General features: G+C 47.8%; 1 protein-coding gene across 2 annotated transcripts in view; it reads left to right on the top strand.

Annotated features, from left to right (window-relative positions):
• The window catches only part of LOC142583301 (cubilin-like), a 267,105-nt gene that overhangs the window by 99,168 nt on the left and 144,767 nt on the right, over positions 1–23,170 (top strand). For both annotated transcript variants that reach the window (XM_075693717.1, XM_075693716.1), the window contains exons 16-20: positions 698–935; positions 11,651–11,835; positions 19,312–19,483; positions 20,777–20,967; positions 22,197–22,353. In XM_075693717.1, coding sequence (XP_075549832.1) covers positions 698–935; positions 11,651–11,835; positions 19,312–19,483; positions 20,777–20,967; positions 22,197–22,353 — 943 coding nt within the window. The remainder of the gene's footprint in view (positions 1–697; positions 936–11,650; positions 11,836–19,311; positions 19,484–20,776; positions 20,968–22,196; positions 22,354–23,170) is intronic.

The raw sequence follows: 23,170 nt of genomic DNA, 5'->3' as shown, positions 1-23,170 counted from the left end.
ATCTTTCTAAAAGCTTTGCTAGTGATTAGTTCTATATGATCATTCCATTTTAGATTGCAAGTGAACAGAACTCCAAAGTATTTATTTGACGAAACTGTTTCAACTGCAGAATTTTTAATTCGGTACTCGTTAGGCAAGAAGTTGAGACTGGGACCAAATTTAACGTGGTTAGTTTTCTCGATGTTAATTCTCATCTGCCATTTGCTGCACCACTCTGAAAGAGTCGTTAAGTCGGATTGCAAGGTTGAAGTGTCGTTCTGGTTTGCTATTTCTTTATATATTACGCAGTCATCAGCAAAAAGACGTATGGAAGACTGAATGTTAGTCGATATAACGCTTATTTAGAATAAAGACAACAGTGGTCCCAAAACTGATCCATGTGGGACTCCAGACTTGACATGCGTGTGGCGGGATACGTAGCGATCATAAACAACGCGTCTCAGCGACGATGATCGCTCGTCGGGTGACGTATTCAGTGGACAAAGATTTGCGCAAGTGCGACGAGCAAACGCCAGTGAAGTTGAGCGCTCTGTCCTGCGCGTCGCGTTTTATGGCGCTTAAGGTTGTCCCATAGCCTTCGCAAGAAATGTTCCAACTCGCCCGGTCGTTCTTTTTTTCACCAACGTCTAACAACTGCATGCCACACTGCCATCCTTGGATAGCCCCGCTGCTAACCGCGGTCTGCCGTCCTCGACAGGTCCTGAACCTGACTTTCAGCGTGTTCCACCTGGAGGAGGGTCACGAGTGCGCCTTCGACTACCTGGAGATCCACGACGGACCCACGTCGTCGCGGCGCACCATCGGCCGCTACTGCGGCACCTCTCTGAGCGGCACCAGCCTGGTGTCGACGCAGTCGGCGCTGTACCTGCACTTCCACTCGGACAGCTCGGTCGGCGGGGATGGCTTCGCCATCGAGTGGGTCAGCGTCGAGCCCGGTGCGTAGTCGCGACTCTCTTCCTCGTCTCGGTGAACTTTGTATCACGTTGGGTTGGGGTTCGGCGGAGCATTTACGAATGCTTTTTGTTTTTGCTCATTTCAAGACGAATAAAAAAAAAAGATTGTTCAGCTGCCATGACGCCGCGGGCTATGATGGGAAGCTTATCAATACCCTTCAAAACAATCGCGTACAACCAGCGCATACAGCCGGTACTGAACTGTTGGACAGAAATAAAAAAAATTTACGAAGGACTTCATAACAAACCGAGCATCGCACAGTGAGTGACAGAACGAAACGTATAATGTTAATAGACGGGAATACGTCGCATGGGCTAAAGAGTTATTGATTATACAGCCGATATTCTAGTACAGACTATATGAGGAATAAGAAGAGTTGGGGAAGACCTCTTACGCTTACAGAGCGCATGACTGCCGGTGTATTAGAATTAAAGAATGTAGAGTTGGGGAAGACCTCTTACGCTTACAGAGCGCATGACTGCCGGCGTATTAGAATTAAAAATGTACGTCGATCAAAGGAAATGAAGTCGAGGGTGTCTGAGAATTTTAGGTGGTGCAATGATATTAGGAAATTTGCGTGGTTAAAATAGAGTTGGCCGACGTAAGATCACAAAGATTAGAGATCGCAGGATCGCTTTCATCTTGCGGTTGCGGTGAGAATCCATGCCGAGAATGATAATGATCACGAGGACGATCGATTGCTCACTAGAAGGGCCAAAAGCGTGGCTTGGTATGCAACTCGTGCGTGTTGTCGAAAACTATGCAGAACATTCTGCGTCGCTGGCCTTCCGTCGCCGGTTAAAGCGATGCCCTCCAGGCTGGTTTCCACCGCTTTGACAGCAAACTGTTCTCAAAACAAAACCTCCTAGGAGGAGGTAGCCTGGTGTTCCCAACGCCATAAACGCATCACTAGGCTTAGCCAGCTAGAATACGCGACCGCCTTTGACCCTGTCAGTGAACATTCTTTTAGTGATTCGTAAACAATGAATTTCTCTTTTTTCTTACCTTCTACCCCTTTGTTCTACTTCCCTCACGTATAGGGTAGCCAACCAAGTGAGACCTTGCTTAAGTTCCTGGCCTCTGCCTTTCGGTCAGCGTGCCATGTCCATTCGCATTGATCGTCTTCTTCGTATGCAACGCGCAATAGTGTAGTAGCAGTGCGTGCGCTGTACAGTCTTCTTTAGAATGGACGGGCTGGTAAGAGTGTTGGCCGTTACTACACAACATACTGAAATGCATGCACGAAAATACACTTAGACTTGGATAATACAAAATGCCACTATAAACTAAGGATTGCATGTACTAGATAGGGATAAATAGAGCAAAAGTGTACTCCCGCGCAAGGAATTTAGAATTCACTTCTGTACTTTGAATAGCGCTACCAACGGATGGCCAGAGCACAGATATCACTTTTTTTTTCAACAAGATAATACCAATTCATATGCAACTTTGGACTTGCTTCTGCAGAGGATCCTCGCTCAGGAAAGTAGCACAAGTGCCGATCTCACAATTCACATAGAGGTGCGCGTCCTCCTTGTTCTTGCCTTTTGCGTCTTTCGAGCTATCGATACGCATAATTTCTGATGTGTGCTTAAGGCACGTAATGTTGATCGCAGCATATATCTGCTAGTACGTGACCACAGCTTGGGCGCGACAATGGACAAAACTCACGCTATCAAAAAAAGAGGAAAAAAAACGCCGAGAAAGATACTTATTGAGACGGCGGCCTGAACTTGGCCGCTGTTTGTAATACCTCATGCTGATGTTTGGTACTGACAGTACGTCTATTTGGCTAGTTCAATTCCGTTTATCTGGATGCTCTTTTTTTTCTCGCGCTCTTTCTATTCAGCAACAGCATACAATGCTATTTTTACAGTGTACACGCTGTATGTAGGCTTTAGTAGGACCTGTCTGTTGTGTTTCTATTTCTCTTGTTCTGCTTCTTTTGTATATTCGGTGGTATCTGCTTGATTTGTTCTGGAGGCGTACAAGTATTGGAACAGGAATATAGCCAGATGATGTGAAGAGGTGGAGGAGGAATCGTATGGCAGAGGCTTCTACGAACTTTTCTGATGCACATGAGAGTGCAGAGGTGGATAAGTTGTGGTCGCCAGTCCCTTGCCCCACCTTTCTTATGTCCACGGGGAACAACCGCACCCCCCAGAGAGAGAGACGAGAGAGAGAGAGAGAGAAGGATGCATAGAAAGGATAGGAGGTTAACCAGAAGCAGTTCCATTTGGCTCTAGCATAAACGGGGGGAAGGGTGAAGAGGGATAAAAAGAGAAAAAGAGCGGAAGGGGGAGATAGAGAACAATAGAGGTGAGCACGAACAAACCGCGTGCACTACAGGACGGTAGGGTGCGGCGTTCTTAAAGTCTATCGTGAAGCCCCGTAGGCCACAAGAACCTTAATAACGCGAGTAAAGCCTTCAGCGCGGATGTTCTTTGGGAGCACTGGCCTAAAGCACTGACCTAGTGGAAGATTGTCCAACAGGTCCAGTACTCTGCACAACACTTGTCTCTGAGCACTATATCGCGGGCAGACACAGATAATATGTGCGAGCGTCTCATCGATGTTGCATGTGGCCCATGTGAGGCTGTTGGCCATTCCAATAAGGAAAGCATATGAGTTCGCAAATACAACGCCTAACCACAGACTGTACAGCAGGATCTGTCCACGTCGCGGTAACCCAGGCGGTAGGTGTATCCGTATATCCGGAGGCAACGAACGCAAACGACACATGGTTAAAGCGTTCGAGTCCCACAGAGGCAAAGTACATTCACGGGACATCAATCGCAGCCCAGCCGCAGCGTCTGTTCGCGAAAGCGGAATCAAGACACGTTGACCACTTTCATGTGCAGATCGGGCGGCTTCGTCTGCGTGGTCATTCCCGCTAATGCTGCCATGTCCTGGAAGGCATTGAAAGATTATATCATGTCCCTTGTCATGGCTGCGATGATGCATGTGTCGAAGATAACCTCTCGGTAATACCAGTCACAAAAATGTGCAATTTAGGCCTCTAGAGCATGCCACCAATGACGCAGATAAATAAAATTCTATTATTTCAAGAAATAAATAAGTCTATCTTTGCTTGCCCTCATCTGTCTGCCTAAAGTGGGTCAGCTCAATTGCTCTAAAAAATATTTTTTTTAGAATGCCCAACTGGAGGATCTCTCTTTCTTTAACCTTCTTTTTTTTTATAAAGCCTAGCTATCTTTGCGAATCCGCTGGATAACAGATCGATATCAGCTGGCATGCTGACGTGCAAATAAAATACGCGCGTGCGAGGATGTTTACATTCATTCCACAGAGCGTCCGCTAGTATAACTCCATCACCATACCCTAACTTCCCAAAGAAACCGGCTTTCAGTTTCAGCATCTTTAATATACAGGGAGTCTTCTTTGGTTGGCACCAAGTTTTCAAAAATTGCCTGCGGGAGGTAGCACAATCCAGTGCTTGATCTAATTTATCCCATTAGATTGTCATTACATCTACGAGGAATCAAAATGCTTAATTAAACTATTAACACAACTTCGCCAATAACATTCTTAATTATTGACCTTACGGCACATATTTCAATCTCCGAATTGTAGCTAGTGAGTATGCCGGGCCTTAGGACTAATTCAGAGGATGATACCGCTTTCGAGATATGCGCTGTCAAACGTGTGACAAAATGCATTGTTGTTCCACCGTTACAGTTTTTAAAAAACGTTGTTTTATGCATTGAAGCAAGAACGCCATCATGTATATTTGTGCAACGCTCACGAATCGACTAAGGACGAAGCAGAAACACACAGGACAGGCGCTGTGTTTCCGCTTCGTCCTTCGAACAAAACTTCATCATGAGCGCTTACCAACTCGCTAAGTTTTCTATCCTAATGTAGAGGTCGCCTTTTCCAGTCATTTAGGTCAAGGGTTAGAATTGTGCTCTCTGCAATGGGCAATTTAAAAATATTGGGTGCTGTTAAAAAAAAGGCACCCAGTATATTTCACGTGCTGCCCTGGTTGGTTGGTGGATCGAATGTAGGATCGCCCGTAAGAATCAGAACAAGGCGGGGGGATTGCTATGCGCTTCTCCCACTGCAGAGAATCTTATGAACTTTAAAAAAGTAAAGTCACAAGGCAGGCGAATCCGCCGACAGGCCAAAAGGGAAAGTTGGAACAAGTTTTTGTCGAGTATTAACTCGTTCAGAGATGAGCCCAAAGCCTGGGACAGGGTTAGTAAGATTAGAGGGCGGCAAACATATTCACTCCCTCTGGTAAACACACAGGGCGATACACTGCAAGACCAGGCAGACTCACTTGGGGAGTATTTTGAGAGCGTGTCAAGTTCAACAAATTATTCACAATCCTTCCTCAAATACAAACAAATAGAAGAATGTAAGCCTTTCATCAGAAAATGTCGTCAGAATCAACCATACAACCGTCGTTTTAGTATTGCGGAGTTTAGAGCTGCCTTGAGCGCATGTAAGAGCTCTGCACCTGGATCTGACAGAATAATGTATGAAATGATCAAAAACCTACACAATGACACGCCAGTTACACTACTCGCACTTTTTAACACTATCTGGGCTGTGGGATAGCTTCCTACCGCATGGAAACAAGCCATTGTGGTCCCTGTTTTGAAACAAGGCAAAGACCCTTCCTCAGTGGCAAGTTACCGCCCGATAGCCCTTACAAGTTGCCTTTGTAAGGTATTCGAAAAAATGATTAATCGCAGACTCATACATTACCTTGAACTGAACAACATGCTTGATCCCTATCAGTGTGGTTTCAGAGAAGGGCGCTCCACAACTGACCATCTTGTACGCATCGAAGGAAACATCCGTGACGCATTTGTACACAAGCAGTTTTTCCTATCCATATTCCTCGATATGGAGAAAGCATACGACACAACGTGGCCCTACGGAATCTTAAGAGACTTGGCAGAAATGGGCATTCATGGTAATATGCTAAACCTCATAGAAAGCTATTTGTCCAATCGCACATTCCGTGTAAAAGTCGGCAATGTACTGTCACGTCCTTTTACACAAGAAACTGGTGTACCCCAGGGAGGCGTGCTTAGCTGCACGCTCTTTATAGTGAAGATGAACACGCTTCGTGCTTCATTACCACCGGCCATTTTTTACTCTATCTATGTGGACGACATTCAAATAGCTTTTAAATCCTGTAACCTCGCAGTGTGCGAGAGACAGGTACAGCATGGTTTGAACAAAGTATCAAAATGGGCAGAGAAAAACGGATTTAAAATCAATCCTCACAAAAGTTCTTGTGTTCTTTTTAAACGAAAGAGAGGCCTGGTCCCGGATCCTTGCTTAGAACTGTGTGGACAACAAATTCCTATCAACAAAGAGCACAAATTCCTAGGTATTATACTTGACGATAGACTCACTTTCATTCCACACATCAAATATCTCAAAGAAAAATGTCTAAAAACACTGAACTTAATAAAACTTCTATCCAAGACTACGTGGGGTAGTGACAGAAAGTGTCTAATGAATCTCTACAACAGCCTAATACGGTCACGATTGGATTATGGGGCCGTAGTGTATAACTCTGCCGTCCCGAGCGCGCTAAGGATGCTGGATCCTGTCCATCATCTAGGTATCCGCTTAGCCACTGGTGCTTTCAGAACAAGCCCGATCGAAAGCTTATATGCCGAATCGAATGAGTGGCCGCTCCACTTACAGAGATCATACGTCAGCTTTACTTATTTCCTTAAAGTGCATTCCATTCCTGAACACCCATGTTTTAATACCATTACCGATATGACGTATGCTACACTTTTCCGCAACCGTCCGTCTATAAGACAGCCTTTCTCGCTGCGTGTGAAGGAGCTTAGCGATGAAATGCATGTCCCACTCCTGGAGCACCGCTTAATGCGCCCAACCAAGTTATTACCTCCTTGGGACTGGCAGGTCACAGAATGTGACGTATCCTTTCTAAAAGTTTCAAAGCATACTCCAGAGGTAGAAATTCGAATGCATTTCCTAGAACTTAAGTACAAACACTCATGCACAGAGTTCTACGCAGACGCTTCCAGGTCACATACCGGAGTATCCTATGCAGCCGTCGGTCCTCCTTTTTCGGAATCCGATGTACTACATCCAGAAACAAGTATCTTTACGGCAGAGGCCTACGCTATATGGTCGGCTGTAAAGCATATAAAGAAAGCAAAACTCCAAAAAGCCGTTATATATACAGACTCCCTAAGTGTGGTGAAGGCCTTAATGTCACCCTACAAACATAAAAATCCTGTACTTACTGAGGTCTATTCCGACATGTGCAAAGCTTATCTATCTAACCAGCAAATCATCATATGCTGGGTACCCGGCCACAGGTAAATCGAGGGTAACGTTTTGGAAGACCAGATGGCTACGTCAATTGCTCTCCCTGCTGTTAATAATACTGCTTTGGTGCCTCTCACAGATCTGAAACCTTACATACGAAAGAAACTGCGAGGCCACTGGCAACGCATGTGGGACGCAGAGATAAATAATAAACTTGTAATAAGATGATTTATTACGAGGCACTAGGCACAGTCTAGTAGCACTGGCAGTAGATGAACGCTGATCATGCGCACAGCCGACACAACAGCGCCTTCTTCGTCTTCCTCTCCACCACAATGGCCCCGGGGAGAGAAGAGGAGCCATCCTGGCGACTTACGGCGTAGGTAGGATGAGGGGGTCATAGTACGGCTTAAGTCGGTTGACATGAACCGTGTCACGCCCGCGATGCCTATGGTCGGGTGAAGTGTCACAGGTTCTACAACATAGGTGACAGCGGAGGTACGGTCTATGACGCGGTAGGGGCCATCATAGCGTGCAAGGAGTTTGGTCGAAAGGCCAGGGCTGTGAGGCGGGACCCACAACCAAACAAGGGAACCAGTCGGGAAAACTGGTGTAAGCGCGTCACTGTCACGCCGCAGCTTTTGACGACCTTGAGCAGCGGTCGTAAGGGTTCGTGCGAGCTGCCTACAGTCCTCGGCGTATTTGGCGGCTTCAGACACAGGCGTGCATTCAGAAGCATCGGGTCGGTATGGGAGCATTGTGTCCATAGTACACGAGGGCTCTCGTCCATACAGCAGAAAAAAAGGCGAAAAGCCAGTGGTAGCTTGTGTGGCCGTATTATAGGCATACGTGACGAACGGCAAAACAGTGTCCCAGTTACTGTGATCCGAGGCGACGTACATAGTCAACATGTCACCGAGTGCGCGGTTGAACCTCTCTGTCAAGCCATTTGTTTGCGGGTGGTAGGCTGTAGACTTGCGGTGAACGATGCTGCATGCAGCGAGAAGGGCTTGGATGACTTCGGACAAGAAGACACGTCCCCTGTCGCTGAGCAGTTCGCGTGGTGCGCCATGTCGAAGAACGAAGTTCCGCAAGATGAAGAACGCAACTTCGCGCGCAGAGGCTGCCGGAAGTGCGGCAGTCTCGGCGTAGCGCGTCAAGTGGTCGACACCTACAATTATCCATCGGTTACCCGAGGAACTGCAGGGAAGTGGCCCGTATAGGTCTATGCCGACGCGATCGAAGGGCCGAGCCGGGCAGGGCAGCGGCTGTAGCTCACCAGGAGGGCGCTGTGGAATTTTACGCCGTTGGCACGCCGTGCAAGCGCGTACGTACTGGCGCACGAAGTGATACATGCCGTGCCAGTAGAAACGCTGCCTTAGCCGAGTATACGTTTTCAGAACACCGGCGTGACCATTATGAGGAGCAGCATGAAAATAAGCGCATATGTCAGAACGCATGTGTCGTGGTATCACCAGGAGCCATTTGCGACCATCAGGCAAATAATTTCTGCGGTAAAGGACGTTGTCGCGGACAGTAAAGTGAGCGGCTTGGCGACGAAGTGTTCGAGAAGAGGGTGTGGCGGATGGGTCGTGGAGGAAATTCAGCATAGTTGAAAGCAGGGGATCCTTACGCTGCTCGTCCGGCATATCAGCGACGTTGAAGGCTGACATGGATGCGAAGAGCGGAGACACTGAAGCCACATCACAAGGTAGCGGCGATCGGGAAAGCGCATCGGCGTCAGAGTGCTTTCTGCCCGATCGGTAGACAACGCGGATATCATATTCTTGTAAGCGTAGTGCCCATCGCCCTAGGCGACCGGACGGATCCTTCAACGAGGACAGCCAGCAAAGTGAATGGTGGTCGGTGACAATGTCAAAAGGGCGACCATATAGGTATGGACGAAATTTGACGAGCGCCCAAATAATGGCCAAGCACTCCTTTTCGGTTACTGAGTAGTTGGCTTCTGCCTTCTTTAAAGTTCGGCTCGCATGGCCATTCTGCCTCTCAACGATGGACCTCCCCTGCCTGACACATCTCTGGCTGCTCCCATTAGGCGGGCCATTCGCGAGGAACTTGCTGGGTCTTTACCTTTCGCCCAACCCTGCCCTCCCGTGGCTGCACCTCTGACTTATGCCGAAGTCGCCGCGCGACCTGCGCCGCCGACGTTCTCGTTTCCGGCGCCAATGCGACTTCCAGCTGCACCTCCTCCCGCGTCGCCTCCCGTTCCATCTCGACGCCCAGTTCAGACCCCTTGGCGTACACGCGACAACCGACCCATATGCTTCGCTTGCGGTGTCGCCGGCCACGTTGCGCGCTTCTGCCATCGTCGTATGCCAGCTGCCAACGCTACTGTCGCACCGCCTGGATATGCCTATTCCCACGATACCGCCGGGCATGCGATGCTTCCCGACCACGAGTTTTCGCCGCCTCCTCGACGCCCTGTCGGCACCCATCGTTCGCCATCGCCACGTCGTCGCTCACTTTCCCCCTTACGTCGCCGCCAGTCACCTAGCGAGGGAAACTAGTTGCTGCAGTTCCGCAGGCACGAACTGCAAGCTTCGCGACTTCTACAAGGCCTGCACAGTCGCCACGCAATTTATTGGACGTTTTGGTCGAAGGAACCGCCGCAATTGCGCTTATTGATACTGGGGCTGCAGTTTCTGTTATCGACGAAAAGCTTTGTCGCAGCCTCCATAAGGTCACAACGCCGTTGTCTGGTATGCTTCTAAGCACCGCGACTGCGCAGCATATAGCCCCGGTCGCTCAATGTACTGCAAGGGTGGTCATCGAAGGCATTGTCTACGTTGTTGAATTTCTCGTGTTGTCATCATGTTCACATGGCATTATACTCGGCTGGGACTTCTTGTCTCACCATCGTGCCATCATCGACTGCGCCCGGGCCGAAGTAGCGCTTTTCCCGCTTGCCGATGCCCCGCTGCCTGACCCTTCTGAACAAAAAGCCTCCAAGCTCACTATTGTGTCCGATACGGACATACCACCCGACATGTGTGTGCTTGTGCCCGTCTCTTGCTCTACCGCGCCAGACGCTACAGTACTTTTTACACCGTCGCCGATTTTTCTACGTCGCAATGCCCTACCTCTCCACCACAAACTGCACGTTATAAAGCCACAGTTGGGTTTTTGGCCCTCCCCAACAAAATCTCGGCGAACAGATGTCCTATTCTGTCGCCTCAGAATAGGACACACATTTGGCACCCATAATTATCTGCTTACTAGAAGTGAACCTCCAATCTGTAGTAGATGCAGTGAGAGGCTTACCGTCCTCCACGTGCTCCTGGAGTGTCGGGAAGCGGAAACGGAGAGAAAGAAACATTTTCCGCTTGCTTACAAACAACACATCTCTCTACACCCGGCTATGTTTCTTGGTAAGGAACCGCTTTTTGACACCAAGACAGTCCTCAGCTTCTTAAATGATGTCGTACTACGCGTTATATGCCCAATAAACTCGTAGAGCATCCTCGCTCCAGAGGATGCCGCTGAGATAACAGTTTTGCATAGCACATGCCTCCAGGCCCTTGTTTTTCAAGGGCTCTAAGGAGGCAGCAGTGCTCTAGCCAATCTTATAACCTTATATATTTTTACGCATCATATCATTCTATTTAAATGCATCGTAATGTTCATAGTACACGCCATAAGTCATCGCCATAATTTTATTATACAGATTTTGCGCACTTTAGCGCGACCATTTTTAAGGCCCCTCTACAGCCACGTCACACCAACTTCATCGAACTCATGATTTCACTGCAAACTCATTAACACGGACATGGCGCTCTTTGGCCATACTTGGCCCTTGCGCCATAAAACATCAAACATTCATTCATTCATAATTTATCCCATTAGATTGTCATTACATCTACGAGGAATCAAAATGCTTAATTAAACTAGTAACACAACTTCGCCAATAACATTCTTAATTGTTGACCTTACGGCACATATTTCAATCTCCGAATTGTAGCTAGTGAGTATGCAAGGCCTTAGGACTAATTCAGAGGATGATACCGCTTTCGAGATATGCGCTGTCAAACGTGTGACAAAATTCATTGTTGTTCCACCGTTACAGTTTTAAAAAAACGTTGTTTTATGCATTGAAGCAAGAACGCCATCATGTATATTTGTGCAACGTTCACGAATCGACTAAGGACGAAGCAGAAACACACAGGACAGTCGCTGTGTTTCCTCTTCGTCCTTCGAACAAAACTTCATCATGAGCGCTTACCAACTCGCTAAGTTTTCTATCCTAATGTAGAGGTCGCCTTTTCGAGTCATTTAGGTCAAGGGTTAGAATTGTGCTCTCTGCAATGGGCAAATTAAAAATATTGGGTGCTGTTAAAAAAAAGGCACCCAGTATATTTCACGTGCGGCCCTGGTTGCGTTTGTACAGAATGCGGCAAAGTGATGCCGGCGGCGAACGTGGGTTCGGTGAGCTCTCCGGGATACCCCGACCACTACCCGTCGAACCGGAACTGCTTGTGGATGCTGTCGGTGCCGGCAGGAAAACGGATCCAGCTTCACCTCGCTACAGTGCAGATGGAACACCACCCCAACTGCTCCTACGACTATTTAAAGGTGCGCTTTACATTCTGACAGCGACCTTACTAAATCGGCACAAAAGACTATACACGCTTTGCGTTGTCCTGGCGACACCCAACTCATAGACTAAGGTATTAGGTCCTACTGTCAAACTGTATCTTGCTCGTACCGCAACGGTCGCCTCCAGTCGAGCGAGCTTCTACCGGAAACATGGTTAAACATTGATACAACACCGGGCGGGGACGCCTGTGTTATAAGTCGACAGTAACTGCCGTTACTGTCGACTCTAACATTATAATCAAATATACTAGTTGGTTTCAATGCAGCTTTCTAAGTGGCGCTAAGAACAAGGGACAATAAAAAAATATACATCCACTGATGCATAAGAGTCCGAGCAACTCATGCATGAGAACAAGCAGCTCTATGAGAGAGTTATCACATCCCTTCGAGTGTAAAACAGTTCACCTTGTGAGGAATCTAGGGCAGAAATCCCTAAAGGCATCCTCACAGGTCATCAGAGACGACCGGTGATTATAGACTGAGGTCGCTTGTTGTCGGTGACGACCTACGAATTGAGTACGTGCTTTGTCAACAAAGCCACAGTGCACTTCAGCTTCACCTCTGAAAGAGAACTGAGCTAGCCTGAGTCAACTTACAACTGTAAGTAATGTTGCTCTGCTAATGAATACGCTAGCCTCGTTTGAAAATAAAAGCTTGTTGTTCCGTGCTAAAACATTATCTTTGGCTGAGCTGTGCTCAGACTCCCGCAATATTTGCCGAGACGTTCTGACCTCTTCCCGAACTAAAATAAAAAATCAGCTGTCTTAAATGCGTGAAAGCGCTTAACGTGGTAGAAATGCGCGAACCTCATTGGCTGGTAAACACCTACGAATCGTTGCTGAGTAAAACCATGGTAATGCTGCCCTTTTAGTCTTATGTTGCCAGCGACTGTACTCAGTTTCATACATAGCAGGCAACGCTACGAAAGCTAGAGAGAGTTCTCTGGCTTCTCGCATCCGCGACCAAAAGATAGTGCGTTACACATGAAAGAAAGATCATAGGTACGCGACATGTAGCCTAATGTAAAATTAGGTCTCGTACTTGTACGTCCCCAAATGTGAGGTAGTTATTACGTGAAATGCGTAGGTGACCTGAAATTATTTGCTACTAAATGAGCGGAGTGGCCTGTTTCTGCGACAATGCGGCCACAGCGCATCGCTTGAAAGTGAGACCGAAACATAGTACGTGCCCTACTGAAAGTACAAATATACGTGAATAATGTGTGATCTGGGGTAAACTTGCGTTCAGTGGTAGTTATTTCCATATAAGATATCGCAGAAAAGAAACACAACTGCGCTATGCAACGCGCGGAGAGACACTTCTATGGCCGCACTACTTTTGCGTCGTCCGCGGGGTTATCAGCACGCTATCTACGAAGCGGATTATTTAAGCGTGTCTTTTTCGAGACAATGCACTTTTTTTTTCTAAAAAGGCTATAAGCGCAGCGAACATCCCTTTTCGCAGGCGAGTTCCTATGCGAGGCAGACATACTTTGCCGCTAATAACGTGAGCTTCAGAAGCTGATTTACCAAAAAAATTATAAATTAGCTTTTTATAAGTGCCTTAGGGGCAGTTGTTTAAATGGCGAAATTGAAAGCAGTCACGTTCTAATGCACCCTCATTTTTTTCCTCGCCTAATTCGAGATGTTTCTATTATTTTTTTTTATTGGAAGTACCTTACAGGCCTGTAGGGCATTGTGTAAGGGGCAGGAGGCGAAAAATCCCAACAGTGCATGTCCAATTAGATGAAAAAGAAAAGAGTACAATGCATGGTAAATAAAAACTTGTGCACATAATAGCAGTAAAGAAGAGGAGACTAAGCAATGCGGAAATAGCAAGAAGAAATATGGTACATAGGGCGCTATAACGTAAAGATATTACAAACTTTTCTATTCCGATTCTGCAATCAGCCCACCGCGATTGGTCAAAAACTTTTTTGGACCACCCCCACTTCACCTGTCTGTCACGCGACGTGACGAAAACCGCGATAGCTCTCCATCTGATATGACATAATTTGACCGAACAAAAAATAGTTATTTCTGGTTCGACGCCGTTTTGCCATTAGCCCTTGGCTAATGGCAAAACTTCACCTGCCTCTCACGCGACGTCACAAAACCGCAAGAACTTACCACGTCAAAGTGACGCATACGCGTTAAAGATGTATTAATATGCCGAACAAAACTGAATTTTCTTCTGAATAGCCCCAGGCTGCCCCGTTCCGAGAGGAATAAAAGATGGCTGCCGCCGATCGCTCCGGCACTGTCCACTCGCCCCTGTCGGAGAGCATGGGTTTACTTGCGTGCAATAAAACTTCTTGTGCGGCCGTGTAACGTTTTCGAGAACTTTCGGCACGTTTACGACCTCGTTCTTCCAACTCTTCGTTGCTGAGGATCAGTTTTAGCGTCATTCTTAAGCTTCCGTTGCATGCCACCGCGATTCTCGACGAGCCACCGCAAGCTAAGTAAGAGAAAGCGGACCAATCGCAGATGCCGGCACCGCCCTCTTCATCGGGTTATCGATTTTCAGTGCAGTGGCTCGGGCCCATCGAATCCCTCTCCACTTGAGCATTCTCCTCGCCTCTTGTGAGCCAATTAGATGAGACAAGCCGCTCAGTGCAGGCAATGCTATTCGTTTTTCAAGCAAACAAAAGTGACCTCCTATGAACGAGGGGAGCATTTGATTGGTTTGTTCAGACAACCCTGTGGGTGACCGCCCGATGCTTGCGTCGGCGCTTACGCAAATTTGACGTCAGGAGATTGGAATAAAGACGCATTGGTATAGTTTTACGTTATACGGCCAATATTTTAAAGCACACGCTAACATAAAAAGCGCATGGTGCATGAATACGTGCGCAGTTCATCAAGCGTATCAAATTTCAACACTAGATCTAAACTATATCTATACCGAGCGTCGCAGGAGCGCATAAAAGCTGCCGCGCTATCATATCTGAGCGAAACGCCCCACGACTAGCGCGTAAGTGTCAAACCGAATGCCTCGGCCAGTCGCGGCAGCTGCTAATACAGCAAGGCTCGCTTGACAAGCGTGCGCAGCTGTGTGTCAGGTCAGCATTTGCTGCGGCATGCCATCATTCAAGCTTCTACCCACGCTTCTTTACGAGGGGAAACCAAATCGCGAAACCAAATCATGTGGCTATGGCTTTCAAGCAAGTGCTTGAGCTTTCATTAGTGCGTACTTGCATGCCCGATCTTTTCAAGCGAAGCTTGTATTGGCTCAGAAGTTTCGATGGCGATATGGCCTCGCCAAAATCCCGTTGCTCTCTGAGCACAGCTGCGGGAAAGGGCGGTTTGATGAGTTGACCACTACGCCGGCGCTGGAGCGTGAGTCATTAGAGACCTTTAGCTTGTGAGGTATTCGGCCAAGCGCGAGCGGTTTGCCGGTTTAGCGGGGCCGTAAACGTGAGCGGCCAGATTGGTGGCGCCAGCTGGCAGCGCAAAGCCCAACCACACAAACACAAAGCTAATTACTATATTCTGCTTAGCTGCTGGTGTAAATTTTCGACAGTGGCGTAATCGTGTTCACAATAGACATTTAGCGTGTCCGGTATTCCGGCAAGCGCGGGCGGTTTGCCGGTTTAGCGGGGGCGTAAACGTGAGCGGCCAGATTGGTGGCGCCAGCTGGTGGCGCAAAGCTCAACTACACAAACACAGTGCTAATTACTATATTCTGCTTAGCTGCTGGCGTAAATTTTCGACAGTGGCGTAATCGTGTTCACAATTACGCCACTGCCAAAAATTTGCACTAGCAGCGAAGCAGGATATAGTGAGTTACTGCAATTTTAGCCCTGTGTTTGTCTGGTTGAACTCTACTCTACCAGGCGCCTCCACCGCTCTGGGCGCTCACGTTTACGCCCCCACAAATCCGGTAATCCGCCCAAACCGCTCCCGTTTACCGGAATAGCGGAGAGGTTAAAAGTCTCTAATTACGCCGCTGCCAAAAATTCGCACGAGTAGCGAAGCAGGATATAGTGGGTTACTGCTGTTTTAGCTCTGTGTTTGTATGGTTGAATTCTATGCTACCAGGCGGCTGCACCGCTCTGGCCGCTCACGTTTACGCCCCCGCAAATCCGGCACTCCGCCCAAACCGCTCCCGTTTACCGGAATAGCGGACAAGCTAAAAGTCTCTATTATCAAGAATTGCAGTTGCGTGGGCGCGCGCTCACGCCACGCGCGCAAACAATCATAGCCGTTTCGCTTCCGCAGGGTAAGGAAAGGGCACGAGAGGGATTCGCGCGCCGCACGGCTTCGTTTCGGTACAGTTCATTCTCAGAAAGCGGATGGGACGGCCACACGTTGTGCGTTTCCCCGAGGTACTGGCAGCCTTCGACGAGCGGTGGCGAGAACACACCCATCCAAGCACTCCCTGTCGGGCCGCCGATCTAACCGTTAAAGCCGCCCGAGCCCAGGCAATCCGACAGCAACGAGAAGATGCCGAGCTGAAAGAGCAGGAGGCCGACGCAATCCGGCACATTTGCCTGTGGGTTACTTAACAGCGACGAAGGTCAAGTGCACGAAGGATAAGCTTGGCTTACACCCATTTCCCGGTACGGGAAGCGTTGGCCATTCTTTATTGCGCCGTGTTATTGTGCCACTCGCAATCGTAGTCTCATCTCTGTTTCGTCGTGCGTTGCCGGTCAGCTGCTGTATTTTAGTTTGACCATGGCGCGTGCACTCATGCACAGCGCACGCGGCTGTGTAACTGAGGCCGAACATGGACAACTGTGCGTCAGGTGTCCGAAGTCTTCTTCTGCTGCTAGAATAACCGTTTCGTCGTCCGTCCCATCTCTGTACAAGTATCCACGCCAATGCGCCTACCAGCGAATGACTTTGTTGTTGTGCACGTTGCATTTTCATGCGTAAGCATTCTATGGCGAGCTCCCCATTGCTGTCGCACTAAAGTGTGATGCCTTGTATCTGCACAAGTATGCGTAATTTGCAAAGTTAAGACATTTAATAGTTCTGATTGCGTAACTGTAGATGACTGGTAGCTTTACGCTATAAGGAACAATTTAAGGCAAAAAATAATATAGAGATTACCCGTAGAGATACACAGAGCTCCTTATAGTGTGCATGGCCAAGCTAATAGTAGGGGTCAACCAATTGAAATGTGAAATTGAAGTTTTATAGTGCGGGTCCACCAACTTGAAATTTTCAAGTCGGTCAACGTAAAAGTTGGGGATGGACCAACTTAAAATTTTGACATGGGCCAAATTAAATTTGGGGGTGGGCCAACTTGAAGTTTGAACGTGGGCTGACTTGAAATTTGTGGGTGGGCCAAGTTCAAATCTTTTGGTGGGCCAACTGAAATTTGCGGGTGGGCCAACATGGAATTTGAGTGTGCCCCAATTCATATTTGAGTGGGCGAACTTTGGCGGTGGACCAACTTGAAATTTCGCGGAGGGGGGGTGGGTGTCAACCTAAATTGTGGGGTGGCCAACATGAAGTTTGCATGTCCACAATCCTAAATTTAGGGGTGGGTCAACTTGAAGGTTTGTGGTGCGGGGTGGGTCAACTTTCATTTGAGGGTGGGTCAACGTCAATTTTGGGGTAGGCCTGCTTGAAATTTCTGTTGGCACAACTGAAATGTGGTGCTGGGCCAACTTGTGATATTGGAGTGGTCCAATAACGCTCCTGAGCGTCCTTCGAGTTATGAACACCTCGTGGGCAAGCGAGCGAGTTGAGACGCTTAGCGCGTTTTCATTGGGTTTTACCGAAGTACAGTCAGAAATAAAGATTGTGTGATTGTGAAGCGGGAAAAGCGCTATTTTCCGCGCGGACAAGGAACGTTTACACAACACAGGCTTGCGATAACGACAACGACGATGACACGAATGACGTAGCATCGCGGCGATGCACTTACGCCTCACAAAACGCCTCGTGCGCTACTGTGGCCCAGCCGCTGTTACCGTTCAACCACTCTGCTCCGTCGAGGCGCGCTCGGGCCCGGGGTTCTGGCTCAATTGGTACGATTGCATTGATGGGGCCGGATACGGCGAGAAAATCTGACAATTGTGTACTAAAGCCTAAGCATTCTTTGTCACTTCAACGGTCATGGGTAGACGCGCATAAGCTAGGAACAGGAACTAAGCAAAAACTAAGTCACAGTTGAGCCAAGCAATGCTCAGGCATTAGCTGACAATTCTCAGAATTTCTGTAGATTTTTTTCCTTGCGATTTATTTATTTATTTAGTTATTCATTTAGTGAGTGAGTGAGTGAGTGAGTGAGTGAGTGAGTGAGTGAGTGAGTGAGTGAGTGAGTGAGTGAGTGAGTGAGTGAGTGAGTGAGTGAGTGAGTGAGTGAGTGAGTGAGTGAGTGAGTGAGTGAGTGAGTGAGTGAGTGAGTGAGTGAGTGAGTGAGTGAGTGAGTGAGTGAGTGAGTGAGTGAGTGAGTGAGTGAGTGAGTGAGTGAGTGAGTGAGTGAGTGAGTGAGTGAGTGAGTGAGTGAGTGAGTGAGTGAGTGAGTGAGTGAGTGAGTGAGTGAGTGAGTGAGTGAGTGAGTGAGTGAGTGAGTGAGTGAGTGAGTGAGTGAGTGAGTGAGTGAGTGAGTGAGTGAGTGAGTGAGTGAGTGAGTGAGTGAGTGAGTGAGTGAGTGAGTGAGTGAGTGAGTGAGTGAGTGAGTGAGTGAGTGAGTGAGTGAGTGAGTGAGTGAGTGAGTGAGTGAGTGAGTGAGTGAGTGAGTGAGTGAGTGAGTGAGTGAGTGAGCGAGCGAGCGAGCGAGCGAGCATTGGGTGAGCATTTCCGTCTTCCGTAAATACCAGGAGGCGGCCACAACGACCCATAATTGAATAAGCGACTTATCGATCAGCAGCAGAACGCCGTACAAGGACTGAGCCAACACAGCCATTCTCACCATGTATAAGTATCGTAGTACAGCAAGGCGTGAAGCATGCAAGAAGTAGTATGCTGGAGGAAGGCTCGGGGAAAGCAACCGCCGCTCTTATACCAATCAGTTTTCTCCAACTGCATTGTTCCTTGTCATGCGATGCCGAGCACCGGAAACCTATGATAGAAAAGCGTTACGGAAACTTTTAGTCGTGTGTGTTCTCGTTGAATGTGGCGCGTTCTTTAAAGAAACACATCTGAAAGCTTGTTCCGTTTGGGACTGTGATACTGTAACTGTAATAAATGACTGCAATATTGCATAATATGGCAGCACAGATGCTCGAAGGTAGACCCAAAATGAATCGGAAAAGTAAGGCAAATATCTCGTGCGATGCTTTCTGGGGGTTAAAACACGCGGCAACGCCTGAAGATCAGAGTTTAAATGTGTTCGTATTGCAAGTAAGCCAAAACACTGACAGTGTATCAAAAGGAACTGTCTCACTGCGCGTATGACCCGCTGTGCCTGCTAAATGAGGAAAAGAAAATAAAACTCCTTTGCAAGTAAACGGTTATCTTGATAATGCAAAACGACGGACGTGGTGTGACGGCGCAGATCTACGATGGTGCCAGCGAACAGGATCGGCAGTTGGCCGTCTTCTGCGGCACCAACAACACGGCTGGTGAACGTCCCATCCTCAGCTCGGGTCACAACATGCTCGTCCAGTTCCACTCGGATGAGTCGAGCACCGACACTGGTTTTTACGCCACCTATGCTGCCGTACCTGGTGAGTGTTTGCAGTGTGTGGGCAACTTGAGTTGCATTAGGGAATCTCTTAGTTGGCAAGAAAGGCCGGGAACTTCATGCAACATAAACACGCAAGCATCGCTGGCATGCTGTAGACCTTGCTTCTAACAATGATTGAGCTCAGGTCTTAATACAATATCGTGAACCTAATAGCGCAACCCGAACAGACAGAAAGCACTTTTTCTTCTTTGCACGTGCCCTAGTTTCTGGAGATGTATGCCTTCAAAGCGCTTCTGAAATTTCACTCCTTGAGTCATCGTTCTCATATGAGCCAACGAAGTATGAGCGATAATCTGTGTGACGACTAGCGAGACGGAAACAAAGACGCAGGCGAGACAACATACCATTACTTTAATCTGATCCTGACAGTTGCTAGAGCGCGGCCATTTTTATGAACGCAACAACTGTCATTCAATTAAGTTTAGTTATAGAGTAATGGGAATACTTGAAAGCTTTACTGTCACCACGGATGTAGATAACGGTTTCGGCGATAACTACCAATGCTAATGCATATTTATTTCTCTTCGTGGTACGGTGTCACATTATTTGATCTTCGCGGTTGTGTTTTAATCGTGTCTCGAGTGGAAACGATCGCAAATAAGAAAAATATATCGCACGCCAACGCTATAGAGCATAAATCCACAAGTCCGAATATCTGTAGCAGGTACCTTAAATAAGCGATCTGCTCGATATACCCGGTTGCTCTTAACAAAGAAAGTCACAGGAGGCCCTAATAGGCGCTTGCAAAAACGCAGACTGCAAGCTTTCAACAACGGCATATGAAGTACATTTACGCGAGAGAAAAAAAGCAGTCTCTGTCCGTGCTACATTTCTTGATCAATATATCAACCTGGACACCTGGTGAAGGCGCGTAAATGGGGCCGAGCTTACTAACAGTGAAACTAAGCATCGCAGCCGTGTGTACTGAGGTGAACTTCAATTAGAGAGAACCAAACGTAAAACGAAAAAAAAAGAAAAAAAAATATTGAAGTGGATTTTTATACAAAGGATTAACTTAACACACTTCTTACTCACTGAATATAGAATGCTAACAGTACCGAGAACACTTTGTTTCCATGGATCGACGGGTTTTCTCGGAGTACCGGAACTCCTAAATTAATGCATCCTGACCTGCTGTAGCGATGCTTGTTCGGCGCGTTTCGCGCTGAGCAACGTGTTATTTGGGCTTAGTTTGGAAGCGCAGTAAATAAATGACTCTCTACGAGTGCGCCTGAACCAGCGAGGCCTGAACACCCGCTGTTCCTGCGCGCAGCGGTGCCCGGTTGCGGTGGCGTCATGTCTCGCGACAAAGGCCGCTTCTCGTCGCCGGGCCACCCGAACCCCTACGAGAACGGGCTGCTCTGCGAGTGGGAGATACGAGCGTCGCCCGGCGAGCGACTGCGCCTCACCTTCGAGCGCTTCGAGCTGGAGAGCCACCCGAACTGCAAGTGGGACGCCCTGGAGGTACGACGAAGACGACGGTGGCGCGCATCCTCGCGCGCGCTTACGCAGGCAGTGCAACCGCTTCGAAGCACACGCCAGCGAGGCCAGCATTCGCGACGACCTGTCAGCGTACGGCGTGCGCCGGTGACGATTAGACACGCCCCCGAAAACATAGGCTGCACTCAATGCAAGAGACGGAAAGTTCTCCAGCGCTTGCGTCACAAGTAAAGCTGCCTAGAAAGACGCGTCTGCTTAACCTACCGATTCATCCGGCTTGCATATAAATCGCGAAACGTTTGGAATAAATCAGTGCACAGTATTTGCGTGCTCTACACGCAGCTGGTTAGCGAAAATCGATTCGAAAGCTTTACCTTAGCTTTCGAGGAATTACTTTGAAAGCGACGTAGCTTGGCGATGTTATAGCATTCTTTAGCCCATCTCAAGACCAACCGCTGTTGTTTTTTAGCTGTATTTCCTTTGGCAAAGCGCCGACATAACCTGTATGGGAGACAAAAACGAGGCAAAGAAAGAAATAGATGGAGAGGTAAACAGATGTTCTCCTAGGTCCCTTGTCAACTATCAAAACTTTGCGGTAATCTTTTTCGATATCGGGCACCTCACGCCGGAGCGTTATTCTGTGTGTTTTACGTTTCCTATACCCCTGTAACTAAACATATACCGGTCAAGACAGTGCTGCTGGTCGTCAATGTCTGCTGTATTTCGCATGTAAGAAGGTTACTAAAAATGAACAGCAAATGTGTTCAGACTGGTAAACTACTCCTTAAAAACTTTGTTGCGCCATTTCGTTGGTGGAAGAGCGTTGACTATTAGAGGACAAAATTAAGACCAGAGTTCCGTTTTCATCCTTCCACCTGTGCTCTCGTGCCATTAATTTACGTGAAGCTCATGATTTCATTCGCGTTTCTATGTATTTCGGCCGTTTCGGCATACGAAAAATTCCCCAGAACATGGCAGCATTACCTTTTGCGTGTTTTAAAATGTCAACCTAATATTTCTCATTGAGGAACCCTTAACCACTCAGAGTTGACAATGTCGAATTCCCAGACGTCACGAGATTCTGTTGCGGGAACAGTGAAGCTTTGTCGCGAAGCATGCTCAGTTTTCCAAATTTTCGAATAGTTACTATGCTCCTGCTATTGGTTATAGTACCCGTGCTGCCTTCAAGAGGCCTAATACTTCACAGAGCTATATAGTCTCTTGGCGTTTCTTAACGCGCGTGGTCTCTTCAGATCTTCGACGGCAGCGACGACAGGTCACCGCTGCTTCGTCGTGCTTGCGGCGACGGCACGCCCCCTCCCGTGCTGTCAACGGGAAGCTCGCTCTTCCTCCGCTTCAAGACGGACGAGAACACGCGGCTCCAGGGTTTCAGCGCCCTCTACGAGACAGGTGAGGTGGCCGCCGAGGGCACTAGTCCGGCAGTCTATACAGCTGGATAAACTCGCGTTATCACCGCGCGGCGTGCGAAATTGGCAACCAGTGTTGACATTTTGGCAATTTCATTTTGGCGACCTTTTCGCGGTTTAGCTACAGAGTGTTCTCCTTAGCGATAAGCTCGATTTTTAGCGACGTGGCAGAACGATTCGCGCCATTTTAGCTACTTCAAAGATAAGAAAGTTCCGTTGGAAATGACTATAGGGTGCGCTTTATTATTGAAAACCTGAAGGAAGGTGTGCCAAATAGGCCGTACGCGGCACGTGAACAATATGACACCTTAATGAAGCAACAACACCCACGGAGGCAATATGCTGCGTTTAATTGCACCGTAGCAAACAGGCTTCAAATTGAGCTCCCGAAATGCATGTTTCTTTTTTTTTCAGTCTATAGGAAATCCAAATAAATAATGTTAACGCTGCGGATCCTGCAGTTTCCCGAAATATATTAGGTTGTTGAATCTTCGCAACCGCAATATGAATTATCGATACTCCTTGCGATCAATTCAAATTTTATGGATAGGTTTAAAACGCAGAATGTTAATATTAGGCCATGTGAAATTTAGAAAAAAGGAACATGTCGGAACAGCATGCGCTCTTTCAACCGAATCAGTGCACCGTCTTTGTTTCTCACGGCTTTTGGAATAATAAATACTGCACATTGTATTCAAGTAGATCAAAGGACAGCAACGTATTATTCGAACTGTATAAGGATCAGTGAAATTATTATGACCTGTGTTAACGGGAGCATATTCACGTCGAATAATTTATTC

Source organism: Dermacentor variabilis, chromosome 5 (assembly GCF_050947875.1).
Source record: "Dermacentor variabilis isolate Ectoservices chromosome 5, ASM5094787v1, whole genome shotgun sequence".
Classification (NCBI taxonomy): Eukaryota; Metazoa; Arthropoda; class Arachnida; order Ixodida; family Ixodidae; genus Dermacentor; species Dermacentor variabilis.
This window is presented reverse-complemented; position numbering and strand designations above follow the sequence as displayed.